The sequence below is a fragment of the Myiozetetes cayanensis genome, unplaced genomic scaffold (genome assembly GCF_022539395.1).
Source record: "Myiozetetes cayanensis isolate MyiCay16 unplaced genomic scaffold, myiCay2020 scf9, whole genome shotgun sequence".
Lineage (NCBI taxonomy): Eukaryota > Metazoa > Chordata > Aves > Passeriformes > Tyrannidae > Myiozetetes > Myiozetetes cayanensis.
Genome location: NW_026088185.1, coordinates 4,876,928 through 4,904,284, shown reverse-complemented (window position 1 = coordinate 4,904,284; position 27,357 = coordinate 4,876,928). Strand labels below are relative to the sequence as shown.

At 41.9% G+C, this 27,357-nt stretch overlaps 1 protein-coding gene across 1 annotated transcript in view; it reads left to right on the top strand.

The window, feature by feature from the left end:
• Positions 1-27,357, top strand: part of ERBB4 (erb-b2 receptor tyrosine kinase 4) — a 610,968-nt gene that overhangs the window by 560,173 nt on the left and 23,438 nt on the right. Inside the window, exons 21-25 of the mRNA XM_050340452.1 lie at positions 13,820-13,975; positions 16,538-16,613; positions 18,603-18,749; positions 20,652-20,749; positions 23,530-23,700. Of these exons, the coding sequence (XP_050196409.1) occupies positions 13,820-13,975; positions 16,538-16,613; positions 18,603-18,749; positions 20,652-20,749; positions 23,530-23,700 (648 nt within the window). The remainder of the gene's footprint in view (positions 1-13,819; positions 13,976-16,537; positions 16,614-18,602; positions 18,750-20,651; positions 20,750-23,529; positions 23,701-27,357) is intronic.

The following is a 27,357-nucleotide window of genomic DNA, read 5'->3' as shown; positions in this document are numbered from 1 at the left end:
GTTGTGTCCTTCCCTTTCTTGAGCACCTACTGTCCATTAGGGACCATAGCTATCGTGAGTTTGGGGCCAGGTAGTCTTCAGCCCCTTGTGTATCAAGTGAGGCAATGTCACAGAAATTCCCACACAAATGACAAATCTCTCACTAGTTTTTCTGAAGAAAAGGTTTCTCTGACCCCATCTCCAGTATCTCTGTATCTACCCTTTACCAATTCAAGAAAAGATGATCCTGCATCCCATTGGGCAGTGGTGTGCTGATCTGCAGCTCCCCAGAGTAGGTGCAGGAAGCCCTAATGTAAATCTAGGCAAGTGTGTGTAAATAGGGCTACATTCCTTCTTCTGTAGAATTTCATGGAATTTGTGATCAATGAGGCCCCCTGGAGCTCTTTAGAAAAGCAGTTTTGTGAGCAGTAGAGCTGCTGAGAGCTGGTTGCCTATGATTTATGTCTCATGATTAGGTTATCTGGAGTTTAATATGTTCCTAGTGCTAGTTAAAATAACCTTTAATAATATCTCTCTCTTTCGTGGAGTCTAGTGCCTAAGAGAGACTGTGATCACAATAGCAGGAAAACTATTACAGCCTTTCTCCTGTCCTTGTCCACCTGCTTTCAGGAAACTCATAAGAATGCAAAACTTTTGAGGCAAGTGTAGTGCAAAATCAGGTTGAAAACACTCAAAAGCATAGAAAATTCTTAGAGAGGGATGGACAGAAAGATAAGTATGCACATATCACAAGTGCATCATCCAGATTTCTTAAGGAGCTGAACTAAAAATACATGTAGTGGCAAAGAAAGTAAATATCAATTCAGATGAAAAGAGGGAGTGGTCACATCTGAGCTCTCGTGATGTAAAAGAATTGCAACCTTTGTATCCCAGCTCAGCCCACTGGTGTGACTCTTAGCAGATGCAGTACAGAAGCTCTTAGTTCCATTCATTCTGTATGTGCTTGTCTAGAAATTTTTAAATGAATTGTAATATTTCTGAAATCTGGGGTTGGAGGTGCTTGTGTGCTGTTGTGCTAAAAATAATTTTATAATGGTGTGATGTGGGGAGGTTGTGCAAGTTTTCTGTAAACACAGAGCCAGAATTATGTATAGGTGTCCTATGTTCTAGTAATAATATAATAGACAAGAAGCTGGTTAATAGTGTCCATATGTGATCCCAGGCATCCTCATCCATCTCAGTGCCTCTGGAAAGGAGTCCTTTCCATTACAGTCCATACCACTTGGTGAATGGGCAGCTTTTATTGACCTAATTGTTTTATGCTGTCCCCGGAGACAGCTTGATTCTCCCTGCCGTGCTGCTGAAGAACCTTTCCTGTAAAGACCTTTTTAAAGGTATTTCTGTAGGGGGGTCATGTTGTACCTGTGCCTGTGTTTTAATCAGTGTGTTTCAGTCAAGGTAGAGAAATATTTTGAGCCTGGTGCCTGTTAGTTTTAATTGAAGAGAAGGAGAAAAAAGCATGATTGGGTCCTTGGGGAAATGGTGAGCTTCTACAACTGAGCCTTTGAAGTAGCTCTGCTGTTTTAAAGAGAAAGGAAAGAACTGTGAATGAAGCAGCCAAGAGATGGAGGAGCAGCTGAAAAATGATAACCAGGAGAATGTGGAAACCGTGCTTGGAGATTGCTTATATGTTTGGATCTGACCCAAATGAACCAAAATCAACATGAGACTTTTCTACTCACTGCAATAATTTTACTATTAGCAGATCCTTTTATGAATCTTCTCATTCAATCCTGAGAAGACCTCAGTTCCTGTATCTATAGGGCAATTTATCAAAAGCAATTGTGGCTATTTTGTACATTGGCAGTCCTGGAGCAATAGTCTCAAGCACAAAAATGCTGCCACGTAACTGCAGGAAGAACAGGGAAAGCTTTTTAGGCAGGGTGTTAGTGGCTGGTCCCCAAAAGGTCTTGATCACAGGCTAGAGGAAGAGGCTGAGTCCTGTTAAAAGGCCTTTGACTACTCTGGGCAATGTCTCCATGTGTATTCCATAGCCAGGGCTATCAGTGTGGCATTGTAAATCATAGTAAAATTCATTGGCTGTAGAGTTAAGAGGCAAAAAGCAAGTGGCCATAACTGGGGAAAAAGTTCAAGTGTGAGTCTTCTCAAAGAAGACTTGGGATTTTAGAGGAGACCGGGGTGTTAAGTTTCCTCACTTCCCCTGTGAATTGCTTTGCCAGTGGTTAAAATCCATTTCAACCTGATTTGCATCTTCCAGCTCTGTGCTGTGCAGAGGTAGCAGCAGCACTGACCCAAGCCTTGAACCTGTGTCAGTTGTAATTAATGAGAAAACTCCCTTTAGGTTCAGAAAATCAGGAATTGAGTCTTAAGATGCTTGAAATGTTACCATCATTGGAAATACACCTGCCCTGATTCCTCTTTGTTCTACTCAGGTCACCTGTTTCAGCTCAGCAGCTCTCAGAATTTCCAATATATTCACCACCCACATGCTCAGATCTTGAGATGTCAAAGTCATGAGTATTTTTCTTTCTTTTTGAATAAATCATGGCATCCCTGGCTCTGGAGACAGCCTGATAAACATGTAGCTGTAACTGAAGTATTTGCTGTAGCTGAAAAGTGTACAGAGATCAATTAAAACAGTTCTTGCTCACTGGGAAGTTTCTCAGATTTGGGAAATAAAACCTCCAGTGCTGTGTTCCACCTTAAAAGTAAATGGATTTCAAAAGCTCGAGCAAAACCACATTCAGATGTTTCCAGGAACTATACAAAAAGAAGACATCAGTTTTGTTTTGAGGCCATGATGAAGGTTTCTTTTTAAGTATTTACAACTTCAGAAGTAGTTTCTCCGCTGTGTAGGATTGTGATCCCTTGGTAGAGCTGTAGAACCACTTTACAGGAAGAGTGAACCAATACATAGCACAAACTGTTACTACAGTCAGTGGTCCATAATTATCTGAGTCCTGTAATTCTATGTAAAGGGCAGAATTATATTTTATTTTCTGTGAGTAATCTGTAAGAGAGTAATGCAAGGGCTTGTTTAAACTTGCCTTGGATGCATTATCCCCACATCTCCATGAGTCCTGAGGGACAGAGAAGCAGAGAAGGGGACAGACCGTGCACCCCAGTGCAGTGGACAGTGCTCAGCTGTCCTCCACTTTGCCAGGGCAAACTCCCTGGCTGTTGTTTCCATTCTCTCAGGGAGCACATGAACCTTTCATATATTCTTGGATAATTTATCTGTGTTATAAACATCTTCCCCAGCATCATGGAGTGAAAAGGAAAAGGTGGCAGGGTGTATTTAATGATGCCCACACACACACTGAAGGCAGGAAACTGGTTGGACATGGTGGCAGTTTGACTCACACTGTGTGGGCTCTCACTGTCGACACGGCAATGCTCTGAACCATTAATAATAATATGACGTTTTAGCTGGGGGGAAATAAGAGTCTCTTGAAACCACATTTCTGTCTTCCACTCACCCCACTCCAGCATTCATCTGGATTTATTGAATAAGGTTAATGGATTATTTAGCAGGTTTCTCCAGCCATTATCGGCGAGCACACTCTGTTTTCGTGGCTGGCCTCTCCTCTTCTGTCAGCTGTCATAAGCTTCTCAATTAGAAAAGGGAAAAAAAGATGAAATAGGTAACTATGGTTACCTGTGATGTGGGTTTTTAAGAAGTGCTCAGAAACCTAGTGGCAATAGAGTTTGGAAGTTCAAACCTTTAATTTATTCAAGGAGTCTCTTGAATCAGAGTACCAAAAGCATTTGAAATAAATTTTCAGAACATTTTCTGTTGTAGAACAATACTGCAGTTCAAAGCAGAAGCCATCGTACAGACCAACTGCTTGCTCCGCTCAGGTGAGAAAATAGTAGCAAATAGAAGAGAGTAAAAATATGCCCCTGATCCATTTTTTCCTTCAGAGTCCAGTGGCCCTCACCATGGAATAGTTTGTGAAGGCAGTGGTTTCTAGGAGAAGTAGCACTTTCATTGTCCTGTTGTTTTCCTATTTACACTGAAGTGGTGATTTTAAAAGTGGTCATACAGAGCCCTGAAGCTGTGTGTGCTTCAGAGGCATCTTTCAAATGAAGGTACCTCCCTCAGAAATTCAGCACAAACCATGCTGTTTGCTGAGAAAAGAAAAATAAAATCCTCCACACTGAAGTCAATGAGAATACAGGATAATGCTAACAGCTTTTAATTGGACCAAAAGTGCCCTTTTTCTTCCTGTGTCTTGAGGTCAAAAATTTCACCCTTTAAGTGTTTCAGGCAGATCAGTGGAATTGTGTACATATTTGCCTTTTTCGAAGCAGGGAGCTGCTCTGGGCTTTTCCTGTGGGATTTTCATCTGAACACACAAGATAATACCACCACAGTGCTTTCTGTCTGCTTTGTGGGCACTGCCCAAGAGATGGGGAGATTAAGTTCAGCTGTTCAAACACGCTGTCTCATCTGAACCAGGCAAGTACACAGAGTGCAGGACAGACCTGTTTTGTCGTGTATTATGTTATCATAACATGCAGCAACATAAGGTGAACACTGGAAAACTTTGCATCCAGTGCATGATGTGTCAGTTCATCCACACACTTCCAGTGGAAAATCATCTGCTACTGGGTCAGTAGTCATTTCTCAAGAAAGCTATCTGAAAAAAAGGGAGTTTGTGACTTGAGGGAAGATATTAGACTTATCCTATGTTAGATGTTTGCTGGATCCCATCTTCACACAGGTGATTTTACTTTGCCATAAGACCATTTTCTAGAAGGTTAGCACAGTAACTCTGAAGCCCCTAAATGTTTGCCGAAGTTCCTCCTGTTTAGCCATCTTGAAACAAAAAGCATATAATTCGTTAAAGATGCATAAACTTGGAAATATTGCAGTTCATTCAGATGCAGGGCATAGCCAAGCAAGGCCAGGGTTCTTATAGAATGGTTTGGAGTGCTGAGAATTTCCAGTGTGTTAGTACTGGGGCTGTGTTCGTTCTGAACTAGAGTAAGGCTGTGCTTGTATCTGTAAATCTGGAGGTTCCTTATTAATAGGCTGCACACTTCATTGATTTTTAATTAATTTCTGAAGAGACACTGAGGATAAGTGCTGCAGCCCACAGACATCTCTGTACTTATTGCAGTCCACATCTCTATTGATTGCCTGCCTAAGGAGCAGAAGTAATCCATTTTAAATACACTTTCTTGGAGAGAGTGAATGCACTGCACAATACACTCTCTGGGTTGTAATTGCATTGGCAAGAGGTCAGTGGCTGGGGTGAGGAAGAAGTAGTCCGTTGTTCAAATATGCTGCTGCCCTCCGAGCAGGAAAGCCAACTGATCTCCCTTGTGGACAGTTTGGACCTACAGAGTTGCACTGGGAACTCCTTTATAGGATGTATTTAACCTGCTTGCTTCTTCAGAGGAAGGACCTGGAGCTGGTCTAACTGCAGCAATTAATCTAACGGGAAAAGAATAGCATTCAAAAAGCCCATACAAATTGATTCCCTCTCTCTTTGGTTGCCACTTTGAAAAGCATCAAACACTTTCCAGGGGGATGTGATCCACTGGGAGCTGAAACCTGAAGTCTCTGAGCACTCCCCAAATCAGAGGACAGGTATGTTCCTCCTGCTGGCATGTGTAGTACAGATTACTATGATTTGCTTTTGAAACAGGAATTCACAGCCTTTGCCATAAGGACTGTGTTCCTGCCAGCCTCGTAACTGTAGTTACTTTGCAATGAGTATTTATTCCCCAGCAAGGAGACTTTTGCAGTAATAAATTTGTTATTTAGGCAGTTCTTATTTAAAGGTTTCTTTCACAGAAAAAAGTGCTGACAACAGGTAGCTGCAGTTGCAGCCAAAACTGTGCTAAGTGTTTCTGTGCTTTCTGGACAGAGGTGAGTTGTGACAGCATTAGTGGGCACAGTAGATGGGAAATCCTGGCTTGCAGAGCCCAGGCCCTGTGGTACATCTAGGGAAGGGCATCCCTGCAGTGGAAATGAATCTGAACAGTCAGGCTTTTTCTTACACAGGGGCCTCAGTAGATTTACACTTTGCTTTTTTTCTCCTCCCATGTGCATCCAAAGGACAGTCTCCTGGAAACACCTGACTGGTTTGTGTGCTCACCTTCAGCAGCCTTTGTGAGCAGCAGATACTACAGCGCTCGTAGGGAGGCATCGGATATGAAGGATTTTATCGAAGCGTTGGGATGACCCTTTACCCAAGAGTCCCTGACTTTATGAAAGTTTTTCCTATTACAGCTCTGGGTCCTGTTCAGTAGTTGAAGGATCAGAAACTCTCTTGGTGTGTGTCTGGCTGCAGCACATGCATCGCATCTGTGTTGGCATAGTGAGGGTATGACAGGGGCTGCAAAGCTGTCTCCACGTTACTGAGGCCTTACTGCTGATACACTTATTAAAAGCACAGATAGAGGGTACAATTTCTCTCCCTTCTTTGAGCTGCAGTACCCTAAGCTGATCTTCGATTTTCTTCAGAGCTAATAGGAGAACATTCCTGTCCTTTTGGGCACTTTGGGAACAGGAGAGTAATGTAGCCAGTGTCCACACAGCCTAGAAGGCTGGAACACCTGGCCCAGGTGAAGTGGTAAGACAGTGTGACCCAGTATGACCCAGTCTGAAGGCACTAAAGCTGGCATAGGAGAGCACCTTGCACCCAGCTGTCTTAGGAAAGCACTGAGGCAATAGTCTTGAGTTAATTGCAAAATGGAGATTAGATACAACTCCATAGCTCTCTCCCAAAGGAATGTCATGCTTAGGAATTAACTTTACAGCAGCTGCACAGATGTGGCTGTAGGCAGCATTAGAAATTGGAGCCACATGCAGTATGGCCAGCATTGAAATACCTGTTTTGCATCTCATTGCTTATGCTACTTTGTGTAACATCTTTCATCATTAGAACATGAAATGCTTCACAGACTCTTTATGTTCTGCACCAGCTAATCTAGATAGCTGCATTATTTGAGGGAACCTGGGAGACAACTCGAATTTTCTGCAGGAGTTCAGGCAAAGGACATTTGATGATGACAGTGGAACAACGGCCCTTCTGGTGTTGCCAGAGGAGCTTCAGCACCTACCTAGGATAGATAGCTTCATTATAAGGACCCCACAAGCTCAGAACTGAGAACCAATCAGTTCAGCAGTGACCCACTTATCTGTGCTGTGAAAAGGTGAGATGACACCAGACCCATCAAAATGTCTGCTCAATCCAGTCAATTAAGTATTGAAATGTCATGAGCTTATGAAATTGCTTGTCCTCTTATTTCTTTCTGCTCTTTTCCCTTTATGACTCACCTATCATTTTGGAGTAGTCTGCATTTTTCCTGTAATTCTAATCTAATTTTGTCTCGTAGCCTCTTTCCCTTCACTTTTGCTTCCCAAGTTTGTTTTGACCTGTTACACTTTAGCATCTTTTTTATTTTGTGTCTTGGGCCGTAGCTTAACAGTGCAGTACATCAGGCTGTAGGACTCCTGTTTCTGGAACAAATATGCTGCAGCAGCCACATGATGGAGAGCAAAGATCTCACACTGACTTCTTTTTACCCAGACTTGCTCTTTTGATTGGTAACTGGCATGTTTATATTGCCACAGCTACTGCGCGACCTCCTGTGGTTGGTATGAAGCCAGCTCGTCCTTATTTTGTCCTTCAGCTGAGTCAACCAATGTGTAATGACACTCCCACATGTGAGCAGACAGAATTTGTACTTTTGGGTGATCCACAAGGGGAGAGATGTAAGACTTACCTGTGTGCAAAACGTCACCGCTCTTTTCACAGCAGAACTAGCTCGAATTACCCATGCAGGAGTTGTACTGCTGCTGGTTATCTTTCCATAGGGGTAGAAATCCAGCTGGACTGGGATCCTGTCTCTTGAGTCAAGTTTATAGATAGTCTTGGTGGTGTTTCTGTGTGCTCTGAGCTGTTTAGTCCAAAAACATATGGCAGTGTCACAGAAGGACTGTGAGGAAAGGGATATATCAGCAGGCATGAATGCACAGCATCCGCTCTGCTGATGTCACACATGCTTGAGTGCAGGTCTAGCAACATTTCAATCCTCCGGTCATGCTTAGGTGGACATAACCTGTGAGCTATAGGAAAATTCAGATACTTATATCAAATTTCTGTCCTAAGGCTGCATCTAAAGATGGACATCTTGAGATAAAAGCACTTTTACCATGAGATATGGCTTGTTACATATGAACATTGCTTCAAACTTAAACTGTAGAGAAGTGAAACCTTGAGAGAGCTTATCAAGTGAGCAGGAGATGGGAAGAAGTACACTACTATGACATAAGCTTTCTTTGTCTGCCCTTTACCAAAAAGAGAGAGATTAACTTACCCCATATAAATGGGAACTAATTGAATTCTTAAATACTGGGGATTATGCCACAGCCCTGGATGCAGGACTGGGTGTCCCTTGCCAGCTTTACTAGAGTAAGCAGAACTTTCCAGAAACCCTTGGCAGCTCACCTGGTGGAGGCATGCACAGCACAAAGTGTGAGTCCCCGGCTCGGTCTGGTGGCAGCTCTGGACCAAAACAGAGAGCATCCTTCGCTTTCCCTTGGCTGTGAGGGTGACCTCCCATCCCAGCTCCCAAGCAGACGTACATGGCACATCACACCTCTGCAGCTGAGTCAGTGTATTTCAGAGCAGTGTCATCTTTTCCCTCCCACAACCATCTCTGGAGTAACAGCTACCTGGATGATTCCAGTTGCTCCTGACAACAAAAAGGGCACCGTATTTTCCTTGAAAGTCTGTTTAGCCCCAGGTAAAATTCCATGGAGTATGTGGGGGAAGAGATGATCATTTGAGACTTTCTACAGTGATTCACATTATTAAGCTAACCTCAAGTTATTAGGATGGTAAGAGAGCAGTCTCCAAGGCTGCAGATTAATGTCCATGAGATTTGAGTTGGACTTGAAATTTTCTTTCTTCCTATACCTGTTTGATGAATCTGCCATGTGTGCTGGCTTTGGTGGGTGGAAGTTGTTATCAAAGAAAGGCAGGCTGCTTTTAATTCCTGAGTGGAATGAGATCAACATGCCCTTAATTTAGAGAAATACTTGTATATATTATAGAAAACAACGAAAGGTCTCACTGAATAAAAAAGTTTGTAGTGGTTTTGCTGTGCACTGGTATTGCTAAAGTTCTTTGGGCAGGTGAAGGTCTTTATGGTTACTTTTTTAATTTGAATTGTCTTGCATCATGCAAGATCAAAGACATACGTTAAATTTTTGTTAGTGATTAAACACATGTCAGTTCATCTTTAGTAATTATCCCAAAAGGACTTTGTATTTAATGACTTACATACCTGCTTGAATTCTGTCCTGAGTAGTGAATACCTTTTTTTCTGGAAATGAAGTACAGGCATCTGATGGAAGGAGCTTTTAGGCAAGACTCATGCAGTTCAAAGAGTTGGACGTTCCCTGATTGGCAGCTACCACCTTTAAAACTAACCCAGAAGCATCCTCAGCAGGGAGGTGGGACTCTGAGAAGTCCAAAAAAGTGGTGGAAATTGAATTACAGCATCTGAAATAGTCTGTGCTTGTAACTCTTACACTCTGAGCTATACAAATGGAGGCTGCGCTCAAAAGCTGCCCCCAGAAACTGGGAGACAAATTAGAGCAGCAGAAAATAACACTGGTAATAACAAAGTAAGAAAACAGCAAATTATGACCATAACTTAAAGGCAAGATATCTCAGAGGACAAACCTGTGACTTGCCAGAAAAGCTTCATTTTTCTTTTTAAAAAAATCCCTTTATTCTCCTATTTCCCCCACCAGGCTGACTTTGGTGATACACCTCTGTAGATATCTGCAGCACAAGAAGTCCTAATACTTCATGAATCTAATGTTATATTTTCTACTGCAGTGAAGAACTTGGAACTATCAGAAAGTTGTCCCATTTGACACAAAGTCTTCTTTCCACTGTCCCACTTCAGTTTGTTGCCAGCATGTTATCTCATTTTCAGGTCTGACATTTTTCTTGTAAAAGGAGAATGAGCATACTTGACTGTAGCTGAAGTGACCATTCCAAATCTGAGAGACTACATAAACACTCCATAATAAAGTTGGGAAATACTTTCTTCTTTTATGGCTCTTAATTACTAACTTTTAGTCTATTCAACAAGGTAATTTTTGCTCTGTTATGTCTACTCAGCTCTGAAAGTAAACTGATGAGAGCAGGATTCACCTCAGCAAGTAAAACTGGTGATTTCCACTCCCACCCCCAATTATGAAAGGCAAAGGGCTATTCCTCTCTCATCCTGAAGTTCCAAAGGGACTTGCTCAAGTTATCTGTGTTATACCTGTTTGCAGGGTATGTTTGACTTTTTAATAGCGTTGGGCTCTGATTCAGAGGGTGATTTTAATGTTGAGGGGTCCTAGCAGTACTTGCATTTCTAATGACATTCTCTGTGAGGAACCTCTGTCGTGATTGTGATGAGGAAGTATCAGTGATGGGTAGGCCATGGCTGATTCTTGTGTCTGTGTGAGATGAGTCTAGGCTCGAGATAACGGGACAACTGACCATTAACGGATTAATGTCAAACCTTCCTCTCAGTGATTTCAGCAGGTAAGTCCCACCCATATTCTGGATATTCTAATCCGTGTACTAAAGTGGGGGTTTCACATTATCATGACATTTTATACTTTGATAACTGTATGGGAATGGCATAGCTCTGATTTGGACAAGGCCTGAAGGGTGTTTCATTTCCTCAGCCTCACAGATGACACCTCAGATGACCCACGTAGTGTCTGTTGGATCAGGCTTTAGAGCATCATTTTACAAACAGATCTCTTTCCATTGTCACAGACGAGGGTCACTTGTAGTTTTGTTTTGTAACTCTCCTCTTGGCATTCTCTCATGGGCTTTTGGGGTGATGATGGCACCAGCTGTGTCATACAGGGAGTAATTTTTATCATACTTCTGTGTTATATTAAAAGATTAGAGATGCATACAGAACTTTTTTCCTGCCAGGTTTAAAATTGTCTTCAAGTAATGGGTTTTGGCATAGTATATGTTTAGACAGTATGGTGCAGTGAATACTGCAGGATTCCCATTTTTAGATTCTTTTTCTTCTACTTGTATAGTCTCATTTTATTGAATGTATATAAATATATTGAAAATATATGCATATATACCTTTTCATTTACACTTCTGTCACCCACCTTTACAACTTGTTGATAGGGTATCAGGAAAGTCAAACATGTTTACACCAGGTATTCCTAGGAGGATTTACATTCCTTCAGGTCATGGACTCTGCAGAGGATTTTGTAGCCATGAAAGGTGGAGGAAGAGATTGTGAGCTGCAGGAGAGAAGTATCTGGGAGGAGCACAAGGCTGCAATCCTGGCTTCAGGGGCAGAACGTTCAGGATCTGCAAAGAACCAGCATAATTTTAGGGAGGGACATGAGACTGGGAGTTTGCTGAAGTCCACCTAATTCCCAGAGTACTTGTTGTGAGTAATACTGATGCTGCCTTGAAGCCCTTTCTGGTTACTGTTCGGTCTTAGAGATGTGAAAGAGGACTTACATGATTTCCCAATCTATCTGAATTTTATGGGACCACTTCTGGGGTGATTTTCCTCTGTTACACAGTGCCATTGCTATTGCCTGTGCTGTCTTTTTCTGGTTCAGTTTCTTCAGCTGGTGATTCTTGTGCTAAGTAATGGTGCCTCTGGTTTCATGGTGTGTTTGTTGTGTGACTCACAATTGTTTAATCCATGAGATTTATTTGTCCTTTTTCTGTGGGGTTTAATTTTATGTCAGAAAACGTTATGCTTTCAAAGACATACAGTTCTGATAGTCAAAAGCCAAAAGTATTGATTTGCAATTGGCAGAAGGGTGTGTTTGCTTCAACTAGCAGTGCTTCTGAAAGAATAATTCCATTTGCTTTATGCCAAAGAATCCCTGTGTCCCCTTTCAAACTACCTTCATGTTGACTGCATGAGATAGTGTTTATACCAAACAATCTCCCACATATTTTCAAAGCTTTTAGTGGTGTTTGCACTGAAATTTGTCACCTAAATCCCACAGCAGTTTAGGGCTCCATTTGATGCTTTTTGTAAAGACATCCACTTGGACTGAATCATAAAATTGGAAGGGACCTTAAAGACCATCTCATTCCAACCCCCTGCCAAGAGCGGGAGCACCTTCCACTAGCCCGGGTTGCTCAGAGCTCCGTCCAACCTGGCCTTAAACACTTCCAGGATTGGGACATCAACAGGGGCAATCTGTTTCAGTGCCTCACTACCTTCACAGGGAAGAATTTCGTCCTAATATTTAATATAAACCTACTCTTTTCAGTTTAAAGTCATTATGCCTTGTCCTTGTAAAATGTCCTACATATCCTTGTAAAAACTTCCTCTCCAGCTCTCTTGTAGCCCCTTCAGATACTGGAAGGTTCTATAAGGTCACCCCAGAGCCTTCTCTTCTCCAGGCTGAAAAATCCTAATTCTCTCAGCCTTCTGCCATAGGAGAGATGCTCAATCCATTTAATAATCGTGGTGGCCTCCTCTGAACTCATTCCAACAGGCTGATATCATTCCCGTGCTGGGTAACCTAGAGCTGGAGGCAGAACTGCAGATGGGGGTCTCACCAGATTGGAGCAGAGTGGCAGAATCACCTCCCTTGTCCTGCTGCCCACTTTCTGTCACCAAAGGGCTGCGTTCTGGCCCAGTGGTCATGGGGGGTAGTTTACTTGGGGATAGGAACATGTGAACTTCTTAGGCTGTGAAGAGGAATAAAATCTGGACTATGGCTCTGAGCAATCTGGTTGTTTTAATCACTATGTGTGGGGGTCTCTGAATCATCTGTATTATGAGATAATATGGTCTCTTTGGTATTCAGCAGTGACTTTTTAAAAATTACCATATATATTGTACAGAGCTAATATATTAAGAGATACCTTAAGAGTAATTATCAAGTGTGTAATTTCATCTGCAGGTTCTCATAATGGTGGTTAATGTCATAAATACCTTTTAATGAAATTATAGCCTTGTAACCCTGCCCAACTATCCTTTGTGTGTCATATAATTAATAAGACCAAGCTTTGGTGTTATGTCAGTGTCACAAAGCATCATGTAAACTTCCATACTGATGGTAGATGGTTAGTCTCCCACCAGAATAAGAATAAGGTTAAGGCTGGGAAGCTTGAATATATGTTACCTTATCTGTAAAGACAGCTGGATGAGCTTGTTAACAAAAGTACTTCTAACAGAATGTATATGCTCATTAAAAAATGGCCATTCATCTAGTGTCTTATTATAGTACTACAGGCAGCATTGTAAGGGAGTAAAGAGGCAAGGGAGTTTCAGCACTTGGAATAAAAAATTGTTTTTCATCTAGTCCACTGAAGGTAGTGAAAATTTGCATCCAACTTAAAACCATTTGTAAATGGACAAGAACCTTCATCTTGAGTTGAAGACACTTGCCTGGAACATAACAGAGCTGGGATTGTTTCCCAGTCTGGCCTAATTTCTGTGGGACTTTGGCTCACTTGGTTATTTTTTATGGTCACCAGATTTCCTGTCTGGAAAAATAAGGACCATAATATTTCTTTTCGTTGTCTCACACTTCTAGATTTTAAACTTGCTGAAGCAAACAAGTTATCTCTGTGTTATTTTGTTGGGGTTTTTTCCTTTGGTAATTGAATCTTGTAGAATCATTCACACTGGAGTAGCCAAAGGCCATCTAATCCCTCCTCCTGCTCAGAATAAGGGCAGTGTTATGCCCTCTAGGCCATTTCCTCATTGTGAGTACTTGTAAGTGAACCAGATGTTTTTCATGTCACCAGTGAAAGGTACTTCTCAAAAATCATGTAAGATTCATTATTTTTTTTTTCTGTTCTTATTCCTTCAGGGAATGATGTACCTGGAAGAGAGGAGACTTGTCCACCGGGACTTGGCAGCCCGTAATGTCTTGGTGAAATCGCCAAACCATGTGAAAATCACTGACTTTGGCTTGGCCAGGCTTTTGGAAGGGGATGAAAAGGAGTATAATGCTGATGGAGGGAAAGTGAGTACTGAACATGTATGGAAGTAAATTTGTCATGCTGTGACAAACCTCCTGAAGTTTAGGGCCGTGTATCTGTATGGGACTATTGTCTCTGTAAGGTCTGTCAGTGACATAGCAAAGCCCTGTGACAGCACACATAAAAGCTACTCATTCTTTGTTCAGTGAGCTTCTCAGGTGCTGAAATACAATTGCACGAACATTTTTCACACTCACGATTTTGTTCATATGCTCCATTTTGTGTCTTGTACTGAAGACTTCAGTGAGTGATGGATGTTCGAGGGCATTCCTACTGAGCCTGTTTCTCTGCTCAGTGTGCTCCTCAATAACTTGCAGTCCCATTTTCCCAGACAAGTAATTTTCCAGGAAGCAAAAGGTAAGGCCACACAACATGTTTCTATCAGTACCATAAGAGAGTTTACCTCTTCTATCACACTGAAAGAGCCTGTGGATATGTTATGTCTGGCATCCCTGTCTCCAATACCATGCTGAATGCCAGGCCGCTAAAAGCCAGCTTGAGGATAATTTTGAAAACAGATGTTTACCCCTATTACTTTCCAGCATACCACACTACATCCATATAGTACCTCATCTCATTTCTCTTGCCTTCAGATTAACGCATTATAAAATTCAGAGGGCTGTAAGTACATACTGCTGCTGGCTGCTCCCTAAACATCTTGAAATTTCATATTTCAATGTCACAGAATCCCAAGGGATTCTACCTCTCCTGTCATTCTTTTTCCTGGATGTTCGGTTTCCTTTCTGTCTAGTTGCTAACTGTGTTTTTCAGTGCTCATTTATGTCCTTGTCTGGGACAAACAGCTGTTGCCAGTGTGTGCTGTTCTCTGGGATGGGCTGCTACCTTGTTTGTGTGGTTGCTGCCCTTGGCATCTGCTGCATGGATCACATCAGCAGTTCAGTCACTGAGGTGAAGAGCTTGAGGAGAGTCACTGGTGCATTCCCATTTCCCTATGGAAAGAGGCCTACTGGCAGGGAAGGTATTTTCCCTGATTCCTTCAGTTCTCTAATCCTGTTTTCAGAAACCCTTCTGCTTCTTCCCTCCATCAGCCAGTGAATGACAGAAAATAAGTTGATCCGTGCAAACCAGCTGTTCCTGGCAGCTGTGTCTTGGACTTGTGAGGCCATTCACACTGCTGAGAGCTCTGGAGCAGGATTTACTTGTCAGATGTATTGCTTCATTCCAGAGAAGTATTCTGTGAAATCCAGAAGACATAGGCAGCTTCAAGTTGTATGGAGAGCATGCTAAGGGAAATTCAGACTGAGCAATCAAGCAGTTCATCAGGTTGCCCACAGAGTTGATAAAACTCTAAGTAACTTGGCCTGATCTCATAGTTGAACCTGCTTTCAGTCTGAGGTGGGACTAGAGGTGTCCTGAGACTGCTTCCAACCTGAGTTGCCTCATGATGAACAAGGCAGCCTTTGCTCCTTTGACAGTTGTTCGAGAGATATTTGGAACAACCCAGCCATATTTAATGGGAATGAAAGTGGTGCACTTTTGCAGTGCTTACTGTCTTTGCAAGAGCTAAGCTATCCTTATTACAGGGTGCTATTTTTGCCATAACTCTATGGGTTATGCTCATTAGTCAACTTCATGGAAGGTATTTTCATAAGGGTTTGAATGAAGACACATCCTCTGCTTTTACACCCACTATCTGTTCATATTCTCTCTGCAGTTAAATATCTCTTTGGTTTATTCCAGTACCTCATCCACAGTTCTCAATTAGAGGCAACTCATACAAGTCTCTGCCAGGTAAAAATCTGTTAAGTGTGTGCCCATTAGATATTGATGGACTGAGCTGGGCCCATCAGGCCAGCTCAGGAATAGGAAATACCATGAATCCCATTTTAACACAAACTCAAGAGGGTGGACCCTTATGCCAAACTGAGGTTTGGTTTGCCTGCACACCCTTCTCTGTCAAAAGAGATGAGCTTCCCTGAGGGTGATTCACTTCTGACTTGGTTTCAGGAGCAGCTTTTCTCCCTGCAGTACTGATAAGAGAACTGGGACAGCTAAATTCCTAACAAATATTAGGAGTTAGAAATTAGGCACTGTAAGTTCTCCCCATTGCCTGTTTACCCTGATAATGGGGACTATGCAGTATTATGGATGCTGCATTATTAACTTGCCTCATTAGGGAACAGTTGAGATAGCAGCGTCTGGTGCTGTAAACTGTTGAGGCAAAAGAGCTTTTGCATTCCACCTTCTCCGCTGCACTTCTCATTTAGGGGAATCGGATGCAGTGGTTTGTCCTGTCTTTGCATAGGTTTGATGAAAACGTGAGTTGCTCCACTATGTCTGAGTCAATAAAATGGAGAAGTTCTGCAGGTAATCAGTTCATGTTTTTCACCTCCACATGTTTTATGAGGCAAAGACCCATTCCAGAGGGCAGGAACAGCCATTTCCTCTGTGGGATAGCACTGCTTTTTTTATAAGCTTGCAGTTGAGAAAGGAAACAGGAAGGAAGCTGATGTCTTACTATAGGATCCGTCTGTATTGTTTTAATAATGTGTTTCTAAGGGTACGTTTCTCTTGTCTTTCCGTAGATGCCAATTAAGTGGATGGCTCTGGAGTGCATACACTACAGGAAATTTACCCATCAGAGTGATGTTTGGAGCTATGGTAAATCTTCCTTCATGTGATGAATTTAAAAATTCGTGTCTTTTAAAGCATTAAACCCAGTTGTGTTACTATGTTAAAGATATTCTCTTTTCCTAAAGGAGTTAAATCCAGTGGGGTTTGCTTTTCTTTGGTTTTTGTTTCTTTTTTTTCTTTAAATGTGTAACTAGGCAGCGGTTGTTACTGTCTCCTGTGTTACTTCCCTGCTAACTAAAATATATTATCATGGTGTTTCCTGCTGGGATGAGTGCTGTAAGGTCTAGTCTGGTAGCAGTTTGGCTGATTACTGTGACTGAAGAAGGCCTCTTTCAGCTTAGTCACACATTCATAAAAATGTGGCTGCAGGTCACAATTTCCAGCAGTCTTTGAAAATCTCAACTCCAAAAACCATGAATGTCAAAAGGCATTTCCAGACTTATGGGACTTTCTGTACCTACAGTCAGATAAAAGAGAAATTGTCATGATACAGAGCAAATATGGCAAGAGAAAGAAAAAGAAGAGACAAGCTCTCCAAACTAAAACTAGAACAAGCATCCATTTAATTTCACAGATAACTTGGGAATTGGTGAGCTACCCCCCCCCAAAAAAAAAAAAAATTGTATTTCAGAAATTAGAGGTTTGTTTAGCGTTGTTAATTGTTATCCAGATGAGCTGCTGTGCCACATCTGCTGAGATGTCTACCTCTTGATCTGTATAGCTATTACTAATAAAATCATGTATACCTTTATAAATGGCAATTTTCAGCAGTATCTAAAACTGTGGTGTCCTATTTACATTTCCTGTTGCCATATCATTTTGAACCAAAAGGGTGTACAATTCTAGTAATTACTCACTTTTACCTGTGGGTAGCAGCAAAAGACACTGTTTGCTGGGACTGGTTAGCTATCCTCTTCTAGTCAGCTGAGAAAAACCTGTGAGAGTTAAATTGATCTTGTAAAGCTGCTCTTTTTCTTCAAATTCTATATCCTCCGGATCACTTAGAAAAAAATATGCCTTCATTTGTGAAATTCATTTTAAAGGCAGGAAGCCCAGAACATCTATAATCAGAAAGGACAAGACCATAAGCAGTTGACAAGTAATAGTTACTGAATATCAACAAGGAGGTGAATGAGTGTGAAATAAATATGTGTTTTATTCATATGGTAATTTTGCTCATCACCTTTAACATTAGCTTGACAGCTGGAAAAATACAATAATAACCTGGAGGTGTGTTTAAAATGACCAAATAAAAACTTAAAGAAACTGGTGTGAGAACAGGATTTTCAATATTTAAGATTTTGTTTGGGGACAAATTCTGTTACTCATGATATATGATCTTTATTTCCAGCTCTGAAGCCAAATCCTATGGCTTTTTAAAAAGAGAATCTTGAGTTTGTAGCTCAGCACTATCATAAAATCAAATCCATAACGTGATTTAAGGAAAAAAATAATACAGGTGCCTGGGAATGACTTACAAGGCAAAGACAATGATATAATGTTAGTCAGTGCTGTACTTTTATGGGAAATTGACGCTCTAAGTTAGGGAACATCTGCATTTTTTCCCCTTAAAATAATAGAGTACGTCAGCCATTCATTTCCCTTTTTGATGAGATAAAAGAGCATGATGCTTTCTTTTGTTATTGCATCCATTTACTGTACACTGTTCGTCTCAGACCTTTCTCTTGTGCCTCACAACTATCATGCTGCTTTTTACATCATTTTTACAGTAAAAATGAGGGAAGTTACTTTCGAAGATTATCACAAAGTGCTATTTGACCATTTTCCAGTGCTTTTTTAGTGGCAGATTGTTGTGGTTTAAGCCCAGATGGCAACTAAGCACCACGTAGTTGCTCTCTCAACACCCCATTTCCCCGCCAGACCAGACTTCAGTGTTTTCACAGGCACTGGTAAAGAAGAAGAGATTGCAGTCCAGAACTGGGCCAGAACACTGCACTCTAAGGGAAACTGAGTAACATGACCTCAAATATTGACACTCTCTTTTTTTCTGTCTAGGAGTCACTATCTGGGAGCTTATGACCTTTGGTGGGAAGCCATACGATGGAATCCCAACTCGGGAGATCCCTGATCTCTTGGAGAAGGGAGAGCGTCTGCCCCAGCCTCCAATCTGCACTATTGATGTTTATATGGTGATGGTGAAGTGTGAGTAATTGTAACATTTAATATCCCTGTGCTCACTGATAGAGGGACACTGGTTTAGAACATTTGTGACTTCAGTGTCCAACAGTGCTGGGGAATAGGACAGGTTGCTTCAAAGCAAAAGCTTCCCAAGATACTGTAAATTCCATTTAAATACTCTATGCTCATCTTTTGCAATTGCAGATGATAGAAATTTATCTATGAAGGGCCAAGTTAGTTCAGCTTCTTATGATTGTCAGATGGTATCTCATATTCTTGCTGTGAAGTCAAAATTGTATGATTGTTATTGTAAACCCTTGTCATTTGCATGACAATTAATTTTGATGTTAAAAAAGATAGTATTATAGGTAATTATGGTACATGGAGTGTAGGTTGTGAGGAGGTACATACAGTGAAGGTTGTGAGGAGGAATGCTCGTTCCAAATGTTGAGGAAAGAAATTGCGAAGGTTTTATTGTTAATAACAAGAATTAGGATTGCAATAGTAATAATAGAAAGTAAAAGTAATAGAAGAAATACTACAGAGAGGATTACTTTTTTATCATTCTCAGTCCAGTACAAAAATTTGTGAATATTTTTACTTTAGCAGAAAAGGAAAACCATCTGCACGTGATTTCTTCCTACTCTTTTATCTCCAAGATACCCTCACTAGTGACAGTATCCTCCAAGGTTATGTTTCTAATTTAAAAAGAATTAGAAATATCTCTCTGACGTTTCTGGCTTAATTTAAGTAAGATTAACATACAGACATCTCATCCATCTTATGTACTCCTTTCCCTTTTGCATTGTACACAAAAGCAGTGGAAAAAAAAAAAAAGAAAAGAAAACTGGAAGAGGTAAATAAAGTATTTTCTGGAAACAGTTGTAGTGTACATGCAGGTGTGGGAGTTGTCTGAACAGTGCAAGGGATTCATGTTGATTGAGTGCAAAAATGTCCCATCTGGTGAGATTTCTAATAAGCATGAGACAAATCTCAGTGGACAAAACAAAGCCCTAGAAGATGTGGTAATCTGGGAGATGAAGGGTTGCAGCTTAATGCACAGACTGTAATGTTTGTGTGAAATTCATTATAAGTTTAGTAGCTTTCTTTTTCCCTTGTTGGTCACTCCTTCGGCTAAACAACACCTAGGAGATGAGGCCTGCTTCCATTAGCATGCCTGCAAAGAGGTAACGTGCTCTTGGGAAGCTGCTGATAGGATCTTCCATTAGAAAAAAATGACAGAGAGAAACTAGTTGCTGGTGGTGACTACCTATATTACCTGCTTGTTTTGCAAAAGTTATTAGCAGGGATTGAGAACTGTTGTTCCTAATGAATGTTTCTTTGAGAGTGAAGGACAAAGGAATTTTTATTGAATTAGAATAATCTCTAGTGCCTCGTGTGAGGGCTGTGCTCATGATGCAGGCAGGTGAAAGGCAAATGTCAGGTCAGTCCTCCTGTAGATCTGCTGAGCAACTCTTTAATCCAAGTCACTGTGGGACAGGACATCAATTAAAGTAAAACTGTATTTAGAAGTAACTTGGTAGTAAATCCACTAGACTCTGATGAGATCAGATTCATTGTATTAGAGGTTGGACACATCCTTAGTAAAAGATAGTCAGTGCTGACATCTAAATGGGCAAGAGAGAGAAAACTGCAAGGAGTTGTTGCTGTCTCTGGGGCAGAGAGGAGCTCAGCAAAGTAAGAAAAAAATCCACACAGTAAGGAACAATCTAGTCTGTCCAAACATAGGTGTTTTCCATTTCATGCACTGTAGAATTCTAGCTTTCCATTTTTCTGGGCTCTTTATTGCAACTTTTCTTTAGGCTGGAGCTATCAAGGACTTCAAACTTGTGCATTTTTAAAAACTGAATGATTTCTTCCCTTGACAGTTAACTCTTTTCTTTGTCATCTATCATCTGTCCCCAGGCTGGATGATTGACGCTGACAGTCGGCCAAAATTCAAGGAGCTGGCTGCTGAATTTTCTAGAATGGCTCGAGACCCTCAGAGATACTTGGTAATTCAGGTAAGCAAGTCTACAACATCACAGGGGGCCAAAAAAAATACTCTGTCCATGAAACCTTAGGGGGTGTTGCCTTTGAATCTCTTGAACTTCAAAATGCTCTTGAACTTAAAGCAAATGATGACCACAGTATTGTACTAGCATGAAGTAGAATAGCCAGTGTCAGTATCTCTAAAACCATAATATTAATAATACAGTAATCTGAAATTCTCTTCCTAGGCTTGTATTTATTAGCACATATACAAGAACTGGCTTTGCAGGCTGCCCAGTGCTTTGCATTTTCTCATGAAACTGGGGACAAGTTTTGTCCACTGATGGACAGTGCGTCTATCTTTAGACATAGGACTTGTTTGGCTCTACAGTTGATGAGGCTGAATCTTGGAGGATTATCCTGAAAACACTTTTCCCTGCACTGCTGAGATCACAAGAAAGTTTTTTTCATAGCCTAAACATAAAGATTTCTCAGAAGACAGGGAGTTCTGTCACACTGGTACCTCTCACGCTAGAGAGAAGCTTCTCTCTCTGTTCTCCTTAGGCTGTGTAGACTGTAGGCTTCACATCCCTGTGACAGGGCCACGCCAGCATGGTTCATCCCATGGAACTGCACTGTGCCAGCAGTATCTCATGAGTCCATCAAGCTGGAGCTGTGTGTGACTGAGCAGAGGTGTGCGCCCTTTCATACCTTCTGTGGAAGCCTAGAGTTCTGCGTGTGTTTTTGACAGCTCAGACTCAAGCCACAGAAAATGCATCTAATTGCTGAGGTCCTTAGGTGGCCTCAGTGTGTGAACAGTTCAAATGAAAATGAAAACTAAAGAGAAGTAAGGTGATGGTGAAATACCAGAGACCAGAGCACAGGAATGGTTTGATCCAAGTAATGATACTCTGGTGCTGTTATCTTATGCCATATCTGCTCCACACCATGGAGTACAGGGCAGAAGTGCATCCAGCTGGTCCTCAGTTTCACACTGATGTAAGATTTCCTAGTGGAAGAGCCTCCAGAAGCACAGTCACTGCCACTTTGTGTCTCCTGTTTGCCTGATTGCCTCTGAATGTACTGCCAGTCTCACCGAATGGTGTTTCATTTCACCATGTAGATGCACTAGACAACTCATGGTGCGTTCCTGCACAGTGGGAAACGCGCGCTGCTCTCCCATCTTCAGCTGAAGTAAAATACAGTTTGAAAGTAACGTACTAGTTAAGAGGATTTGTGGTGCTGAATTTGGAATTTCCTTAGCAGTACTCTGTAAGTGCAGCAGATGCAACTGATTCTGGAAAAATCAGTTTGATTAAATTACTTCATTATGTAGGACATGTCTCCTTACTCCAAATACTTCTGCCCTCCCTTTCTCTCCCTGCTGTTCCCTCCCCCATTGCATTGTTTGGTGGGTGTTTTATCCTGTGAGGCTCCTCTCTGATGCTCCTTGCAGGCAATATAGGCTCTGAGCTTCTGGAGGAGACACCAGGGTAACTCCATTGCATTGGTATCTCTGCCATCATGACTCCCCATTCCTCCCAGATGCAATCAAGAATGACAAACTTCCTATTGAGCTTTTAAACTGCTTTGAATGCACCCTACAGCACAGCCGTTATTCCCAGCTTTATTCCACATGTAACATTATAGTTCTTAAGGAGTGGGAGAGAATTCTTTAAACATGCAATGAAGTTTAGCATTGTTTCTATGGTTTCTTAAGTGTTTGGGTTATGGGCTGCCTTTTGTGATGTTTTGTGGCACCAAGCAAAGTGCAGCCCAGATTTGCCTTTCCAGCTTGTAGGAAGTGTTTCAATACAAACACATGTTTCTGTTGTTGTCTGCTTTGATTTTTATTGGGTTTAGCTCTGTTATATTTTGCAGAACTTTCCATATGGATGGAGCAAAATTTATCCTCAAAGTCCCTAAAAATACAAATTAAAATAAAGTAAATATCCAGATGCAACAGTTTCTGTGCTTTCCCCACCTCTCCCTATTTCAGCCTAAATAGCTGAGATATTTCACAGAATCACAGAATATGCTGAGTTGGAAGGGACCTACAAGGATCACCGAGTCCAACTCCTGACCCTGCACAGGACCATCCCCAAGAGTCACAACATGTGCCAAAGAGTATCATCCAAATGCTTCTTGAACTCTGTCAGGCTTGGGGCTGTGACCATGTCCCAGGAGAGCCTGTTCAGTGCCCAGCCACCCTCTGAGTGAAGAACTTAATATCCAACCTAAACCTCCCCTAACAACTTCGGGCCATTCCCTCGGGTTCTGTCACTGGTCACCACAGAGGAGATCAGGGCCTGCTCCTCCTCCTCCCGTCATGAGGAAGTTGTAACTCAATGAAGTCTCCCCTCAGTCTCCTCCAGCTGAACGGACCAAGTGTCCTCAGCCACTCCTCATAAGGCTTCTGCTCAAGGCCCTTAACCATCTTCATTGCCCTCCTTTGGATGCTCTCTAATAGCTTGTACCATATCTTATCTGTACTTACTTCACAAATATGTCAGAACTTGGATCAGAAACTGAGCTTGTATGGGAAAAGGAGAGAAGAAAGAATAAAAGCTGGATCACAAGAATGCCAAAATAGCTTTGCTTGATTTATGCAGTTATTCCATTTCTGTCATCGTATTCCAGTTAAAAAAATAAATCCAACAAATTATGTGGATGTGGTGCTTTAGAACAAAGAAAACAGCATTTGTGGTCCCTGCAACCTGGCTGCCAGGGCATGAAAGAAGCTGAAGGAAAGGCTGTTTGTGAAATTAATCCATCTGTTGACTTTTTTCCTCTCTCAATATAATCTGTTTAGGGAGATGATCGTATGAAGCTCCCAAGCCCTAATGATAGCAAGTTCTTCCAGAACCTTCTTGATGAGGAAGACCTGGAAGACATGATGGATGCTGAAGAGTATCTTGTTCCTCAAGCCTTCAACATCCCTCCTCCCATCTACACGTCCAGGACAAGAATTGATTCCAACAGGGTAAGAGCAAGCTCTGACATAAAATATTTGTTAGTATAAAAGCACAAGTAGAGATTTAAGTTACTCAGGCCAGCGCTGCTTTGGGAATTACGAGCTCCCATTGTAAAGAGAGTGGCTATAAAAATGTTGTCATTGGGTTCCCTGTTCATTGTGCCTCAGTGAATTCTAAATTAATAGCTCAGCATTGAGTGAACAAAGGCTCGACTTGGGCTGCCTCTCCTGAAAGCGCAGCTGAGGCTCGTGAAGTCAAGCAATGTTGTTTCTCTGCTGCAATGGGCCAGGAAGTGCATAGCCCTCATGCCCCCATCCCTGCAATCCTGTTGTCTTGACAGGGTTGGCACTGATGTAAATGAGGGCAGCTAGAATAGATTTAGATAATGCTGCTTTTGTGTCTGGAGCCAGATTTCAGACCCAGCCTCTTTTCCCATTTGTATGTGATGCTTTCATGGCCCTCTTTCACCAATATGTGTTTCTGCTGAGCAGGTCACAGATATCAGCATGCTAGTCTTCGTAACATCTCTGTCAGGGGGAGCTGAGGCACAGAGAGTGTTCAGGTGGAATTTAGCTCAATAACTAACCATCTAAGGGATATAGTGTAAGCTCTTCACCTGGCTTTCATTTCATGTCATTGGAGTAGCATGGGTACATCCAGTGGGTGATTATTGCTGCCTGCCTTGGACATTTACAGTGGCATAAGTAACATTCTAGAGAGGTCTTTCTCTATCCACTAATTACTGACAGCTGCAGAGCAGTCTCAGAGCTGGTGTGTGATCTCTGGTGAGTTGGATTCTGTCCTACGTGCCTCCAAGGCCTCGGTGCCTGTGGTGGTTTTAATCTAGGCCTTCCTTGGTTACCAGTTTGTAACCAAGGAAGAGGCAGTGTTCCCAGTATTCCATACGATTTTTACGTAAATTGGGGTATAAATAAGAAGGGAAGAGAGGCCTTCATTCTCTTCTCTTCCAGTGGGGTATGGGAACAGTGGGTCCTTGCGTTGGTCTCGCTTATCTAAGGCTGAGGCCTGCAGCGACCGCTGGCCTGCCACGTGGAGGATAGCAGAGTGCTGGCCGTGTGTACCAATCCTACTTTTTCTAAGGGATGTGGTGAGATTTGTTTTACTAGTTATTTTACTAATTCTCGGGTTTGATTGCGTATATCTGCTCGGTGTCCCTTGTTTGTTCCCTTTTGTTCTAGTTTCCCCTTTCCCTATCCCTTCGGGGGGGTGTTTGAATTCCTTTTTGCTGTGTACATAGCATCTTACTGTAATATACATCAAATATATATTTTTTTATGTAACTAGCTGGATTTTCGGGTTCTTCAATTTACACAGTTTTTTTCCTTTGTTCTGGGAGAAGAAGGAAGGGGAAAGGGAGGGCTGCTACTGAGTCTTTGGGCGTTTGGCAGGGAGCCAAGTCTGAACCATCACAGTGCCACATGAGCCCTTCTCCAGGTGGGGAGCTGAGGTCAGGTCTCTGGAATTTATTTTCACTCCTCAACAGTCTGCCCACAGCTCTGACCTCTGCCTGTTCTTGTGCTTGGCTCCATCCTTTTAACAGTTTAGGTGCCATCTCTCCTCACAAAACTAAGAGATGGTGAAATGCATTACTAATGTGAGGGCATTCACATGGGCATCAGGTGTATTTAGTGATTAGGGACTTGTTTTCTCTCCAGGCTCCTTTCAGTGGAAAAATCACAGTTTAAACACTATGTATAGTATCTTTGAAATGTTGGTATTTACTCCTCGTGGTTTAGAAACCCCTTGGACCTCCTCACATAGTTCCAAGTTCATACTCTAGTGTGAACTGATTACACCATGTGAAACAAGGAAGAGGTGAGTGAGAGTCAAGAGTGTATAAGCTGAGTCAGTATTGAGGGTCCTTACCCTCTCCTGAGGAAATCAGTGGTTTTCTGGAATAAGGAAGAGAAAATCTGATCTTAAATAATAGTCATTTCCTAAAGAAACTGCTACTGTTTTAAAGGCAAGGACACTAGAGAGGTCTGGATTTATGTAGCATTTCTCCTGTATCACTGGAAGGCAGTGGAGGGGGGATGAAGCAGGACTTAGCAATAAGCAGGAAACTTCTTCTTTATGGCAACAAGATTTAATTCTTAGTGTTGATGTCGATCTGAAATAAATCAGGTTTACTCCTAGCTTTCTGTGGAGAGGTTCTATTTCCTGTGCTGCCAGCTTCTGAGAAAAGAAGGAAACTACAGCACTTACCTTTGAAAGGTTCTCACTGTCACACTGATGCAAAACACTTCGTCTGACACAGTGGAGTACTGCAATTTGCACCAACATAGTGTTGAGAGAGCAGAGTCTGACATATTAGGTTTGTTATATTCATCTCACTCCCATGTTTTCTGTAAACACTGAGGTACGTTCAAAGGAGAAAGGATTATAGGAAAATGTACTTGCCTTTTCAGCAGTCCCTTTTGCTTTACATCTTTGGTCCCAGGTGAGCAGAGGAGTCCACTAGAGCTGAGGGAATTAATTCCAACAAAAATCCTAGAGTAAATATTCCGAAAGATTTATTTAAAATGGGTTGTTGGGATGGCCAGTGTGCTCAGTGGGATATTCATGGAATGCAATCACAGGCATTTATTGTTATTATTCACTAACATTCTGAAATTCTTAAATGTACTGCTAGTGCTACCATACAGGGGTGCACCTAGATTGCAGGAAGGCCACAGCACCGTGTTCCTGGAGGGGCTTGGGGCCAAGCTGAAAACTCTGTAGGATCATAGCACTTCTGGTTTCCTTTGCAGAGAGGTACTTTATGGAGGTAGTACATTTGTTTAATAATAATAATAATAATATTGACCCGGGTTCGATTCCCGGTCAGGGCCACTCCCGGGCAGGTGGGGCTCGTTAGCCCTTAAAGGCAACCCATCTACGTCCTAAGGACCTCGCTGCCACCGTCCAAGCTCGCTTGGCCCCGGCAGATGAACCTTAGGATTAAAGGGTGGGCTCAGTTCCGCGCACACTGTGTCTCACCTAAAAAATCCAATGCGCAGGCTGGAAGGTGGAAAGACCTTCCCCGGATCTTCGCTCGCGAAGACTGGCCATTATTATTACATTTGTTTCCTCTCAGTGCAAAAAGCTATGTACCTGTCTGTTGTTTTTGTGAAGCACTCAGTTTCTTGTTAACTATTCTTTTAGTGAAGATTCATGTTGATTTAAACAAAATACACAATAGCTCCGTTAAGGTAATAGTGCATCTGTTGTGCATAGTTCAGTACAGATGGGTGTCAGCCACAGGAATCACATGGGATTGAAATTCTATCAGAACTCTCTACCTGCAGTTGTCTGATTCTATCTTCGTGTTTCCTTTGGATAGTTTGTGATTTATGCTTGTTTAGTGTACTGCATATTAATACTCACAAACTCATTATGGTGCTGCTGCAGCCATAGATACCAAATGAATTGATACAGCTTAGGTAGTTTTTGCTCACTGTGTCTGGCAAATTGGATTTTATGGGGAGATTGTGAGGCAGTTTGGTGAAGGAAAATGCAGACAAGAGCTACATGATCTTCATGTCATTTTCAGAGATCAGAAGCATGAAAGATACCGTATTTCCTATCTTAGCTGTTCCGGTGGCAGTTTCAGCGGAGGGGTCAGTTATGGGCATTGTGCTCCTTCTCTGGGGGCATTGTACTGA